Here is a 14,061-nt window from a genome sequence, read left to right as displayed (position 1 = left end):
CTTATGGAGGCCAAGGCAGGAGGATTGCTTGAGGCCAGGAGCTGGAGACCAGCCTAGGCAACATAGCGAAACCTCATTTCTACAAAGTCAAAAAATTAGCCGGGCATGGTGGCACACCCTGTATTCTCAACTACTCGGGAGGCTGAAGTGGTAGAATCACTTGAGCCCTGGAGTTCGAGGCTGCAGTGAGCTATGATTGCACCATTGCACCCCAGCCTGAGCAACAGAGCGAGACCCTGTCTCTCTAAAACAACCCCAAATAAACAAATGACTTCTGGCCACAGAGTTTATTCAAGGTTCCTCTTCCCTTAAGGAGGCTAGCTTGGATTTGATTGTGATGCACTTGACTATGCTGCTTCTGAAACTCAAGTTCTAATTCCATTTGATTGTAGGTTTGCTAGTTAAGCTAGTGATAAATTCAGAAGTCTTATTTTAGTCTCTTTTCTTATGTCAGTAATTTAACACAAAACGATTGTTAAAAAAAAAAAGAAGTTTGTGCTTCATTCCAAAGATATGTCCTTCCAAATTAATTTTTTAAATTTTTAAGTATTCCTCTAGATATGAATAGGTACCTAGATGTTTTTTATTGAGACTGATATTTATAAATGACTCAGCTTATACGTGTATTTATTACATCTTATCAGAAATGAAATCAAGACTGTGACCTGTAAGTCTCTGCATACTGAATACCAGTTTGGTCTGTCCTTAGGTTTGCAGCTCTGTTTGCAGCTCACAGAGTCTAATGCTATTTGTAACCTTACTTTTCCTAAAGGGCTGCCTTTGCTTTCAACTCAGTGCCTTTATACATGTTTTTCCCCCCATTTAATAAATCCTTAATCCTTTCCACAACTATGTATGTTTGCTTACCCATAAAACTCCCATTTTTCCCTATTTAACGCTACCCAATTCATATCGTTCTTTTGAGATTGAACACCTCTATAATTTTTTTCAGTAGTACAATGGAAGTCTGCATGTACATACAGAGGGAATTCAATACACCTTTACTGGTTATCAGTAATGCTAGTTTTTATACCTTATGGCAGGGTAATACTGTCCTTATGTGGCTGATTAGGAAGATGAACAGAGTGGTACGCTTTGACTTCAGGGTTTTCTCTTGTATTTTTTTCCTCCAGGAATCATACAGTCCTGGAGGTGGCCTAGATGTTAGAAACCATACTTTAGTAAAATTACACAAATAACACTTTGGGAGGCTGAGGCGGGCAGATCATGTGAGGTCAGGAGTTCGAGACCAGCCCAGCCAACATGGTGAAATTGTCTCTATTAAAAACACAAAAATTAGCCAGGCATGGTGGTATGTGCCTGTAATCCCAGCTACTTGGGAGGCTGAGGTGGGAGAATGGCTTCAACCTGGGAAGCAGAGGTTTCAGTGAGCAGAGATCGAAATCACACCACTGCATTCCACCCTGGGCGACAGAAGACAGAAGGAGACTCTATCTCAAAACAAACAAACTACACAGATGATAAAGTTCTCGGAACAATATGTATTCTCTACATTCCCATCTCCTCCTGCACTCTTCCTCACCTGCTTCCTAGCTCCAAAAAACAGGATAGCCTTGATTTACTCCTTTCATTGCAGAGGTTTACCATTAACGCAGGGTGGGGAAGCCTTAAAAAGAGTTGGTCTGAGAAGCAAAGAAACAAACCAACTTGCAAGACAAATTTTAATTGTTTTGTTACGTAATTATAAGTCAGATCTGAGAAAGTTCAACTATTTTTTAATAGAGTGAAACAAACTAGTCACTCCCATATGGTTTTTACAGAACGGCTGTGTGATCACAGTGCTAGTATACATTAGCAACTTCTCAAGCCAGATTTCTCAATGGATTTTTAAATCTCTTTATTTGACAAAACACGAAAGGGTGATTTTACATAGGAATGACAACAGGTTTCATTATTCTGGTTTACAAAATATTTCCTCCTTCTCATACATATTGTCATTGAAAGAGACCTAAGTTAGAAATTTTTAGATACTGCTATCACACCCACACATACAAAGCACCACATGGAAGAAGTATTATGTGACCAATAAAAAACGCAAAGTTCTTGCCAATAATGTGAGTGTTGAGGCAATGCTCTTCTTTTGCTTTTCTTCTATTTTTTTAAAGTGCCTAACATTTATTAAATACTTGCTATGTCTCAGGTCTTCGGTGCTTTACATACATACATTATTAGTCCATTCAATTATTTAACATTATTAGTCCATTCAATTATTTAACAACATATTGCTATGGAGCAATAGCAGGAGGTGGGGTTGTGTTTATGGGGTACTCCTATTTTTGGTCCCTTAAAATGAACTTTCATATAGGAGACACAATAATAATTATTATTATTCAGTGTCTTTTGATATATTTACAAACTTATACAACCATCACCAGTATCTAATTTTGCAACATTTTCATAATTTCAAAAAGAAGCTACATAGGCAGTCACACCCACTTCTCTTCCTCCAAACCCAACTGCTTTTTTATTCTTTTTTTTTTTTTTTCGAGACAGAGTCTTGCTCTGTCGCCCAGACTAGAGTGCAGTGGCGCGATTTCTGCTCACTGCAACCTCCACCTCCTGGGTTCAAGAGAGCCTCCCGTCTCAGCCTCCCGAGTAGCTAGGATTACAGGTGTCTACCACTAGTCCGGCTAATTTTCATATTTTTATAGATACAGGGTTTCACCACGTTGGCAAGGCTGGCCTCGAATTCCTGACCTCAGGTGATCTGCCCACCTCAACCTCCCAAAGTGCTGGGATGACAGGCATGAGCCACCGCGCCTGGCTCTCTTCCCTCTCTTTCCATTTTTTATATACTCTTTTATTAGAATTTTTCTTCTCCCAAGTTTGAAGCCAGCCAGACACAGAAATCACACAAATGAAGATCAGTTAGTTACTTTTATTATTGACAAATTATCAATGTGTAGTTTAGATTTAAGGCCAAAGCTGTGCTAATATGTTACTCCAGATTTGGGTATCCTTGAGCTACATCAAGTCACTGACTCAGATTAAGAACCACAAGCCTGAACCTCTTGGAGGCCCTTTACCACATGGCAGGGAACACAGCAGTATACTCCCTCTCTCCTGGTAGACTGAGCTGAGAGAGAACAGGAAGGGGCTGAGTTGAGCTTGCTACTTCCCAAACATACCTATTACATATTCAGTCCTACTCTCTGCAAAGGAGATAATTCACCCTGGACGCACTGAGCAGAATAGATTAGAAAGTAGGCTGGACATGGTGGCTCATGCCTGTAATCCCAGCACTTTGGGAGTTTGAAGTGGGCAGATCACTTGAGGTCAGGCGTTAGAGACCAGCCTGCCCAACATGGTGAAACTCCATCTCTACTAAAAATATAAAAATTAGCCGGGCATGATGGCACATGCCTGTAGCCCTAGCTACTGGGGAGGCTGAGGTAGGAGAATCGCTTGAACCCAGAGGGGAGCAGGTTGCAGTGGGCCAAGATCATGTCACTGCACTCTAGCCTGGGCAACAGAGTAAGTGAGACTTCCATCAAAAAATAGAATGAAATAAAAATAGAGTAGATGAATAGATTAGAAAGTATAAGAAGGTGGTAGAAAGACAGGTAAAGGGATACTGTTATAGCAATAACACCTTACATCCTATATAAAAAGAAGGAAAGAAAAGACTTTGGATGGGGTTGAAATTAAGATGTGTTTTCTTGTCCTATTCAACTTCTTGACTCTGAGATGTGTCAGGTATATATTGGGCATTTCAATTTCGGACAAGAGAGAGAATCCCTTTGCCTAGTTTTATAACTGCTTCTTTGAGGAAGAATTTATTGGCTGATCCTCCAATCATGTGCCCTTTTGAATTGTTCTTTTCTATGGCAATTTGTTCTTGGTTCAAGAGGCATCAGCAGGTTCATTACATGTTCTAACCAGTTCTCAACCTGGGGGAGGACAGAGTGAAAACACAGCAGGGCTTGAACAAAGATACATTGTCCCAAATTCCAATGTGCCCCTGAGATTGATTGCTGCAGTCACAATACCAATTTGTTCAAGTCTTACCGTATGTACTTCTCTTTGAAATATGACTTTTCTGCTCATCCTACAAAGAGGCTGAATCTATTTCTCTAATCTTTATTTTATTTTTTAAAATTGAACTTACAGCAAACAATAAATTTCTACCCTTTGAATCTGGATTGGGTTATGTGACATGTGTTGGTAAATGTGACACAAGCAGAGGCTTAGAATTAGCTTGCCCATTGGGTTTGCTCTCTTTTTCCTGGGAATCCTTTTGCCAGCCTGTGTCAAGTCTAGGCTAGCTGACTGGATAAGAGAGCAGATAGAGTGAGACTCCAGTTGTCCGTCTCTTCCCCGTCATTCCTGCCTTCCCAGCTAAGACCCTAGACAAGTAAGTGAGGCCACCTTACACCATTCAGCCATAGCCAAGTAAGCCCAGATCAGAAAGGTCATCAGCCAACCATAGAATGGTGAGAAAGAGAAATCATTTGCTTATTTTAGTCCACTAAGTTACAGGGTGACTTGTTACATGGGAGAAGCTAACTGATATACTATCTTATTAGCCATGAAGACAAAGAAAGAAAAGAGTTCTACCAAAAACATAAGAAAAAAAAGGTGATTGTAGTTCAAAATGAATTTAATCTTGAGCTTCCTGGTAGCCAGGGAATTAAAAGCAAGATTGAGTTACAGAATTGTCACTATTTGAGAAAATAAGCATATAAATTCTGAAGAGCTGACAAACATTTTACTGGTTAAAAAACATAAAGGATATGTCAATATTGAAGAGACACAAAATACCATAAAACAAAGTATCTTCACATGCACAATAAAAGAGAACCCTTTATATAACTTTCTTATATTAATCGCCAATATATGTCATGATGGTTCAATAAGTTGTAAAACATCAGCTTATCAAACTATAAAGAAAGGAATGATTAACATGTTTATTAAAATAACTGGAATTTTTAAAAACACACTTTTGGAAAAAGCTGCATATGAAGGTAAATTTTTAGATGTGAAAAGATTTTATTTTTAAAACTTACTTGCCATTCTTTTGTAATATAGTCATTCTTCGTATTTATTTAAATAAACTCACTTGAATGAAATGGGAGTTTGACTAGGTTATTTATGTACTTTAAACTTCAAAAGTTATATTTCTGTAGAATCCAGAGTAATATGAATGTATTAATAATTAAATATTCACCACATGAATAAGATTTGGATTTTAAAGTTCAGCTTTGATGGTGTTAAATTATCAATTTCTCACATTTTCTTGATCTGTCAATAATATGTACTATTTATTGAACCCCAACTATGAGCCATGTACTCTGCTAAGTGCTTTACATGTATTAATTCATTAAATTCTTTCATCTGTCCTAGAAGGTAGATATTATATGCTTTTCCTATCCTGGGCCCTTCATTGGTCCATCTGACACGTGTAAGCTTCCACTGAAATTGCATAAAAAGTTCTAAATCAATGAGGAAAGTTTTAGAAAATGAACTATTTAAACACAAATCAAATTACAGTCATGAGTCACTTAACAATGGGGACACATTCTCCGAAATGCATTGTTAGGTGATTTCATCATTGTGTGAACATCACAGAGTATACTTATGCAACCATAGATGGTATAGCCTATTATACACCTAGGCTATATGATATAGCCTATTGCTTCTTGGCTACAAACCTGTATAGCATGTTATTGTATTAAATACTGTAGGCAGTTGTAACACAAAGGGAAGTATTTGTTTATCTAAACATAACAAAAGAGAGTAAAAATGTGGTATAAAAGAAAAAATGGTATACGTGTATAGGGCACTTACCACAAATGGAGATTGCAGGACTGGTAGTCTCTCTGGGTAAGTCAGTGAGTGAGCGGTGAGTAAATCTGAAGGCCTAGAATATCACCAGGTACTACTGTAGACTTTATGAACACTGTACACTCAGACTACACTAAGTTTATAAAAAACATTTTTCTTTCTTCATTAACAAATTCATCTTAGCTTACGGTAACTATTTTACTTTATAAACTTTTGTCACTTTTTGACTCTTTTGTAATAACATTACCTTAAAACAAAAACACATTGTACAGCTCTACAAAAATATTTTCTTTCTTTATATCCTTATTCTATAAGCTTTTTATATTTTTAAAATTCTTTTTTACTTTTTAAGCTTTTTGTTTAAAACTAAGACACAAACACATACATTAGCCTAGGCCTACACAGGGTCAAGATTATCAATATCATTGTCTTCTACCTTATTATTCCTTTTTTTTTTTTTTTTTGTGATGGAATCTCGTTCTGTCATTCAGGCTGGAGTGCAGTTGCATGATCGCGGCTCATTGAAACCTCTGCCTCCTGGGTTCAAGTGATTCTCCTGCCTCAGTCTCCTGAGTAGTTGGGATTACAGGTGCACATCACAAGGCCTCGCTAATTTTTGTATTTTTAGATACAGACGGGGTTTTGCCATGTTGTTCAGGCTGGTCTGGAACTCCTGGCGTCAAGGGAGTCGCCCACCTCAGCCTCCCAAAGTGTTGGGATTATGGCATGAGCCACCATGCCCGGTCCCAGTGGATGGCCTTTGGGGTAATAACATGCATGGAGCTGTCATCTCTATAATAGCAACGTCCTCTTTAGGAATACCTCCTGAAGAATGTGCTTGAGGCTGCTTCATAGTTATGTTTTTTCAAAGTAGAAGTAGTACACTCTAAAACAATGATCAAAAGTATAGTGTAGTAAGTACCTAAACCAGTAATATAGTCATTTATTAATCATTAACAAGTATTATTTACTGTACATAATTATATGTCCTATATTTTTGTTTGACTGGAAATGCAGTAGGTTTGTTTGCCATCATCACCACAAACACCTGAGTCATGCATTGCACTACAATATTATGACAGTTGATAGGGATTTTTCAGTGCCGTTGTATCTTATGGGACCACTGTCATATAGGCAATTTGTCATTGACCAAAAGATCTTTTTGTGGCACATGATTGTATATCCTTATCTGAAACTTTATACTAAAATAAATTTGAGAATGATTTAATCAAGTGGTGGCATGGGCCTGTAGTCCTAGCTACTCTGGAGGCTGTAATGGGAGGATTGCTTGAGCCCAGGAGTTCAAGGCTGCAGTGAGCTATGATTGTACCACTACACTCCAGCCTGGGTGACAGAGCCAGACTCGGAAAAAAGAAAGCAAAGAAAAAAGACAAGAAAAGAAAAGAAAAGAAGGAAAGAAAGAATGAAAGAAAAAGAAAGAAAGAAAGAAAGAAAGAAAGAAAGAAAGAAAGAAAGAAAGAAAGAGAAAGAAAGAAAGAAAGAAAGAAAGAAAGAAAGAAAGAAAGAAAGAAAGAAAGAAAGAAAGAAAGAAATGAAGGAAGGAAGGGAGGGGAAAAAAGAGAAAAAGAAAGAAAAGAAAAGGAAAGAAAAGAAAAGGAAAGAAAAGAAAAGGAAAGAAAAGAAAAAAAGGAAAAGGAAGGGGGGAGGGAGGAAGGAAGGAAATTAAATGTGAAGCCTAAGCCAGGCATGGTGGCATATGCCTGCAATCCCAGCTACTTGGAGGGGAAGCTGAGACAGAAGAATTCCTTGAGCCCAGGAGTTGGAGAGTCCAGCCTGGGTGACATATTGAGACCACAGAACTTATCTCAAAAAATGAAAAGAATTAAATGTAAAATTAAGCTATAAAAATTAGAATTATCCAGGATAAAGAAGTCTTCTTATATCACACAAGCAATTAAGAAAGTTACAAAGAGTAATATTTTAGAAAAATAGTTGAATATACACTAATGAAATAAGGCTTATGATTTCTTTCCCACAGGAGTATGAGCATTACTGGACAGAGTTGAGAGGAACTACACTTTTCTTTTATACCGACAAAAAGAGTACAATAGTAAGTAAACACGTTCAGCTGATTCCATTGTTTCCCAATATAACTCTGTCACACAGCATATTATTCATTTTGCATTTTCTGTCATCCAAGAATAAAGATGCTCTGGTAAAATTAATTCAAAAAAGAAAGTTTAAATCTGTGAAGGCCATCAATGATGACAGGACCAATGGCAATGGCAAATTTTCCTGGGCAATTCAGAAGAAGATATTGACTCATGTTTTTTACTTTTCATTCTTTTCTTTCTGATTCTGATAACTAAACTTAGTTAAAAAGTGAAAAATTTTAACAAGACATCTGCACATATATTGCTTAATACCAAGTGATAGCTTCAATTTCTCCCATTTTTTATCTTGCTGTAGCATGCATTTATAATTGGAAAGGAAGAAAACGATCTCCAGAGCATGCAAAGCCACTATTTAAGTTTTCTGAAAAGACAAAAACATATTTCACAAAGCAGGACTTCTAAGGCCTTAAACATGAGAATAACAATAAAGGGATTCTGAGATTTATTTATTCATATTAATTTCAAATTCTGATTGTATGTTTCAGTTCTTCCAGGAATAAGATATAGTATTTTAGTGGTAAAGCTTACCTACCTTGGAACACTATATTTATAAGAGATTTTCTGAGCCAGTAACTTGATTAAATATAAACATGCTGGATCTGGATATAGTAGCCCACACTTCTTAGAACATCATTATTAGAAACCAACATCTAATGAAAGAGACAGAAAAATAACCCGTGTAATGTAGAATGTTTTCAAATGCCATAATAAAGTTTACAAAATTAATTCCTCTTTTGTGCATTTCAATTTCCCACTGATGTCAGTATATATAAAAAAGCTTTCATTCTAACCTTTTCTAATGCACAGTAAGTGAGAGAGCTAACAACTGTTGCTCACTTACTACATGGCAAGAGGCAGTAAAGCTTAGTAATCGAGAGCCTGGTCTCTTCTGACAGCCTGCCTGGGTGTTTGTCCTAGCCCTGCCACTGTTAACTGCAGAATCTTGGGCCAGTTACCGACCTCTCTGTGTCTCAGTGTTATCAGACAGGAAACTGGCAGGAAACAGAAGACATCTCAAATTGGGCAATTTGAAGAGAATTGAATAAAGTTGTAATAAATATGCAAAGCAGTGAACAGGGTGTAGGAAAATTACAAAGATAGTACAAAATCCTGAGGCTAGCAACAGTGTCCATTACCACATCTAGGATTGAGAGCAAAGACTGGGAAAGTAGTGAGAATTGTATGGAGATGACTGCCTTGAGGAGAGTATGATCTTTGATTGAGGGAGCAACTGCGCAAGGTAATAAATATCCACCCTCACTCTTCTGATCTCCTGCCACTGTTCTCCAGTGGTCCAACCCAATAGGAACTCAAAGGGTACGGAGCTCCTTGATGTTGTCCATACAGGTCTCTCTCCAGATGCAGAGTGTTGGGTGGTGAAGGAATAAAAGTGAATCTAAAAGGGCAAACAAAAGATCTCCAACACAGTCTTCAAATCATTAAAATTAGAATAAAAATAGTAGTCTATTTTATAAGGTTCTCAAAATAACTAAATGAGATAGCACATGTAAGGACCTAAGACAGTAGCTGGCACATAGTAAGCATTCAGGCATTTTACATGCATTGTCTAATTTAATTCTCACAACTCTGCAGAATGGGTGCTATTTTAATTCTGGCTTTATAGATGAGATTAGTGAAGTTTAAAGATTAAGAAATTGTACAAGGTCAGACAGGAAATATGAAAGGTACAGTCCAGGTCTTCTCCTAAGCCAGCCTTCTTCATTACCATGCCATGAAGAGATTGCTATAATGAAATGACTCAGAATTGACCATCTACCAATTATTTTTAAGAGTAGACAGACCTTTTGGGAACTTCTTAAAGTGAAAGTCTCAGAAGAAAGCACTGGGATAGACAAGGTGAGAAGTGTAGAATTTTATCTTATAAAAGGGAAGAATTTAAAGCTGCCTTTAAATATTTGAAAGGCTGTCAGGAAGTCATGTGAAAGGGTCACTGAATTTGTTTCATATTATTCCAGAAAGAAGAGATTAGGAGCAATGGATGAAAATTGGAGGAAAGCTGTGGCTTAATACAAGAAAAACTGGCTAGTAGGCAGAGGTGCTCAGGAGGCATAAGTTCCATGTTAGAGATGTTTGAACACAGACTGGATGACTAATGAAAGGATACCCTGGCAGAGATGCCATCAGATGTCAGTGAGGTTAGACAGATGACCTTTAAGCCTCCTCACAAGATACAAAGAACAACAAAAAGATATGACTTACTTTCCTCTAATCAATGGATCAGGCTACTGCACTCCATCTAACTGCCTCCTCTTCCTCTGTTGCTTCCTCCTTCGTTGCAGCAAAACTCACTAAGCTTGACCTAGACAATCCCTCAGAAAAAATATTTCTGTTTAATTTTAGATTCTTTCTTCCCTTGTGCCTCTCCTTCCATATTTTTAAAATTTATTTATTTTTAAAATTGACATATAAAATTGTTTATTATGTACAACATGATGTTTTAAAGTACATATACATTGTGGAATGGTTAAACTGAGAATAACTAGTCCAACTCAAACTTACTCTCAACCTCATCAATATAGAAATAGCTTTGGAAAAAATTACATATCTATTTTTATGTCCTACTTTACTCAGAAAAATAAGACTTACAAATATACAGTAAAATAAGTTATATTGGGCACAGTTAAGAAACATAAAAAGAACTCAAGAATGAGGCTAATTTAGCAAAAATATATATATCATAAAAACCCTACTATACTTACTACAGGTGGTTCTTTCTACTACTAGAAGGCAAGCCTATTGCATATAGAGAGTGGAAATTGACCAGTTTCTCAGAACAAATATTTTTATTATCTTGGATAGGATAGGAATTTCTTAATACGACTGCCATAATCAGTGGTGTGTAGTAAATGTTGAATAGCTTTCTGGAAAAAAGTATGAATATATATGTACATAAACTTGTTATAAATATTACTGATATGAACAATGTATAGTACACAATTAGAAAAATACACGATAGTCTTTATTGTAATGTCCATACAGACAATTCATTCTCACAGAATGCTTTCCTTGATTTTTGCCTAACTTTTGCATTGGTAAGCAACTGTCAATGTAATCCAATCATAATTTGACAGATGGAGTTTAAATGGTATTTAAATCTATTTCCATAATAAATTTATTATCATTAAATATGATATTTGACATGAATATTGTCTAATATTTTCATTTACATTAAAGAGTAAAAAGAAAGTGAAACAATAATGTATGTCAAAACATCATGCTTTTATTAAAATCAATAAATGTGAGCCATTTCTTTGCTGAATTGGAAGAATATTTTGTCAATTTTTGTTCTATTTACAGTGAAACAGATTCAGACACAGCAAACCTATCTCATCTGCGTATTAACATTTTTTCCTTTACTTTTTAAAGCCTACCCCAGGGGCCAATAATCTGGATGATGGGCCAAATCTGGCCTATGGCCTGATTTTGTTCAGTGTTTGAGCTAAGAATGTCTTTATATGTTTAAAGTGCTTCTAAAGAAAAAAAACAAAAACAAAGAATGTGCAACAGGCTGTATGTTTGCCTGAAGTAGGTACTGTTTGGCCTTTTGCAGAAAAAAAAGTGCTGCCCCTGAACATCAACAAAATAATAAATCAAGCTTGATTTGTGAGGTTTACCAATTTCCATGGTGTAAAATACTCCTACCATGGCTGATTTCAGCCTATCACTATGACCTCACTGAACATGTAGTTGGGAAGAAAAGCACAGTAGCACAGTATTATATGGTATTTTCACCGTACAGAAATGAAGATGTAAATAACCTTAAGAACATACAGAACAGTAAAATATAGAAATACAATTAGAATGTAACAAATTTGTTTTAATTACTTTTGCTTTGAATGTAATTTATTTACTGGTACGTTTATATAATTCGATTTTTTAAAATAATGGCTGTGTTTAACAACCTGCTTACAAAATTCCTGAAAATTTAACAATTGGCTTTTGCAAACCTATGTGAGCCAGGTTCAGCACACCACCACATAATACATTTCCACATGTCCTCTGGGATTAGGAAAACCAGGGTATCATACAAAGTACTAATCAGTTGAAAGGAAGCTATTACTTATTTTGCTTCCTGCTAGAACTAATACGTATTACCCATGAAATAATGTAATGTGATCTTCCTTTATCTTTGCAGTATATTGACAAATTAGACATAACAGACCTCACATGCCTTACTGAGCAGAATTCAACTGAAAAGAATTGTGCGAAATTCACCCTTGTTTTGCCGAAAGAGGAAGTACAACTGAAGGTGAGTGAGGAGAAACAGTAGTCTGTAAAGGGTTGCGGTTATAAATAACATTCTTCACATCCAGTGGCTAAAGAGAAATTGTAAGACAGGCTAAGTCTTATACTTTATTAATATTTTTTGCTTGCGTCTGGCCAAGAGCTAGTTTTCTGAATTGGAATATAAAAAGACATGGTCACTTGTTTAGCATACAAGCACCACGAAACCAGATACTCCTGTGCTCTGACAAAGTCAGGGATCCCACCTGGTGTTTGTTAAGGTTGTTCTTGAATCAGCCAATAAAAGTCAACCAGTAACTACAGTAATAACATAAAGAGAACAACATGTATTAAATAAGGTATACTCGGAGACTTTTCCTGGGAGATTACTGATCGAACTTGAAAAGCACTGGTCTAAACTTTAGTGTAATAGGAATCGCCTGTACTAAGGAAATAGGACACCCATTCCCCAACCCAAAACCTGTATTTTAAGCAAGCTCCCAGATGATTTGCAGATATGATGGTGAAGAGCACAGGACTGGTGTCGGATACTTGTGTCTGAATTTGGGCTGTTTTATTCATTCATTGTGATTATAGGCAAGTTACTTACCCTTTTTGTGTCTTTGTTTCTTCACTCAGAAGTAAGTCTTTGCTCAGATGAAACCCCCTCATCAAGGCCTACCTGGACCACTTTATTACAGTGGCAAACTTTTCCCCCTCTCCTACCCTCTAGTTGCACTCCTAATCTCTCTTACTCTGCTGTACCTTTAATTTTTCTCATTTCTTTCTTTTTGACACTATAAAATTTACTATTATGTTTATTATTTATCGTTCCTTGCTAGACCCTAAACTTCATGAGTACAAGGATTTTTGTTTCGTTCCCTGATATAAACCAGTGCGTAGAATAGTGCTTAGCACTTAAAGGTACTTAGTAAATATATGTTAAATGAATAAATCTGTAAAACCATCAAACAAGCAAAAATAATAGGACCTTTTGCCAAGTTGTCTTGAAGGTTAAATCAAGTAATACCTGTGAAGTGCTTAGAACAGTAGCTACCACTAAAAGTGCTCAAAATATGTTGGCTGCAGTCTTGACCTTCCAGGTTCAAGCAACTTTCCTACCTCAGCCTCTCAAGTAGCTGACACCACCATACCAGGCTAATTTTTTGTATTTTTTGTAGAGACGAGGTTTCACCGTGTTGCCCAGGCTGGTCTCAATTCCCTGAGCTCAAGTGATCCTCCCACCTCAGCCTCCCAAATCGCTGAGACTACACACATGAGGTACCAACCCTGGCCTGGTATTGTTATTGGTAATAACGAGTAATAGTATTTACAGCTAAGAATTGGAAGTTTCTACTTCCAAATTTAGTTGTCCTGAATTTAAAGCCAGTCCTTTTAACTGCTAGTGGAGAGAGTCACTGTGAACTGACATACTGCAAAAGTAAGTTTTCTAACATTTAATTTTTTTGAGTAAATTCGTAAATGTTCATTTGTTTTAAGTAAGCAAACAGATTACAGCTATACGTCTTCTGACAAAAGAAAATAGTATTGAAATATTTCATAAAAAATACACATTAGTAATTCTAAGCCAAAAAAATGAATTATTTATTTTAGGCTCAGCCATAATTATTTATTTTATGCTCAGTCACTCATGTGTTTCCTTCTTTGGCTTTGTTTTTGTCTTCAACTTTAGACAGAGAACACAGAAAGTGGGGAAGAATGGAGAGGCTTCATTCTTACAGTAACAGAGGTAGGAAGTTCACTGGTTTTGATTGATTCCTTTTTTTTTTTCAACAAATATCTGCTGAACACCCTATGAACCATGCAGAGTGAAAGTGGCTGAAGATATAGCAATTGAAAAAGATAGACCTAAACT

General features: G+C 36.5%; 1 protein-coding gene across 1 annotated transcript in view; it reads left to right on the top strand.

The window, feature by feature from the left end:
• The window catches only part of STAP1 (signal transducing adaptor family member 1), a 53,721-nt gene that overhangs the window by 4,942 nt on the left and 34,718 nt on the right, over positions 1–14,061 (top strand). The window contains exons 2-4 of the mRNA XM_023232148.1: positions 7,805–7,876; positions 12,097–12,210; positions 13,879–13,935. Coding sequence (XP_023087916.1) covers positions 7,805–7,876; positions 12,097–12,210; positions 13,879–13,935 — 243 coding nt within the window. The remainder of the gene's footprint in view (positions 1–7,804; positions 7,877–12,096; positions 12,211–13,878; positions 13,936–14,061) is intronic.

This window comes from Piliocolobus tephrosceles, chromosome 3 (assembly GCF_002776525.5).
Source record: "Piliocolobus tephrosceles isolate RC106 chromosome 3, ASM277652v3, whole genome shotgun sequence".
Lineage (NCBI taxonomy): Eukaryota > Metazoa > Chordata > Mammalia > Primates > Cercopithecidae > Piliocolobus > Piliocolobus tephrosceles.
The sequence above is the reverse complement of the archived record's forward strand: the minus strand, read 5'-3'. Positions and strand labels throughout refer to the sequence as shown.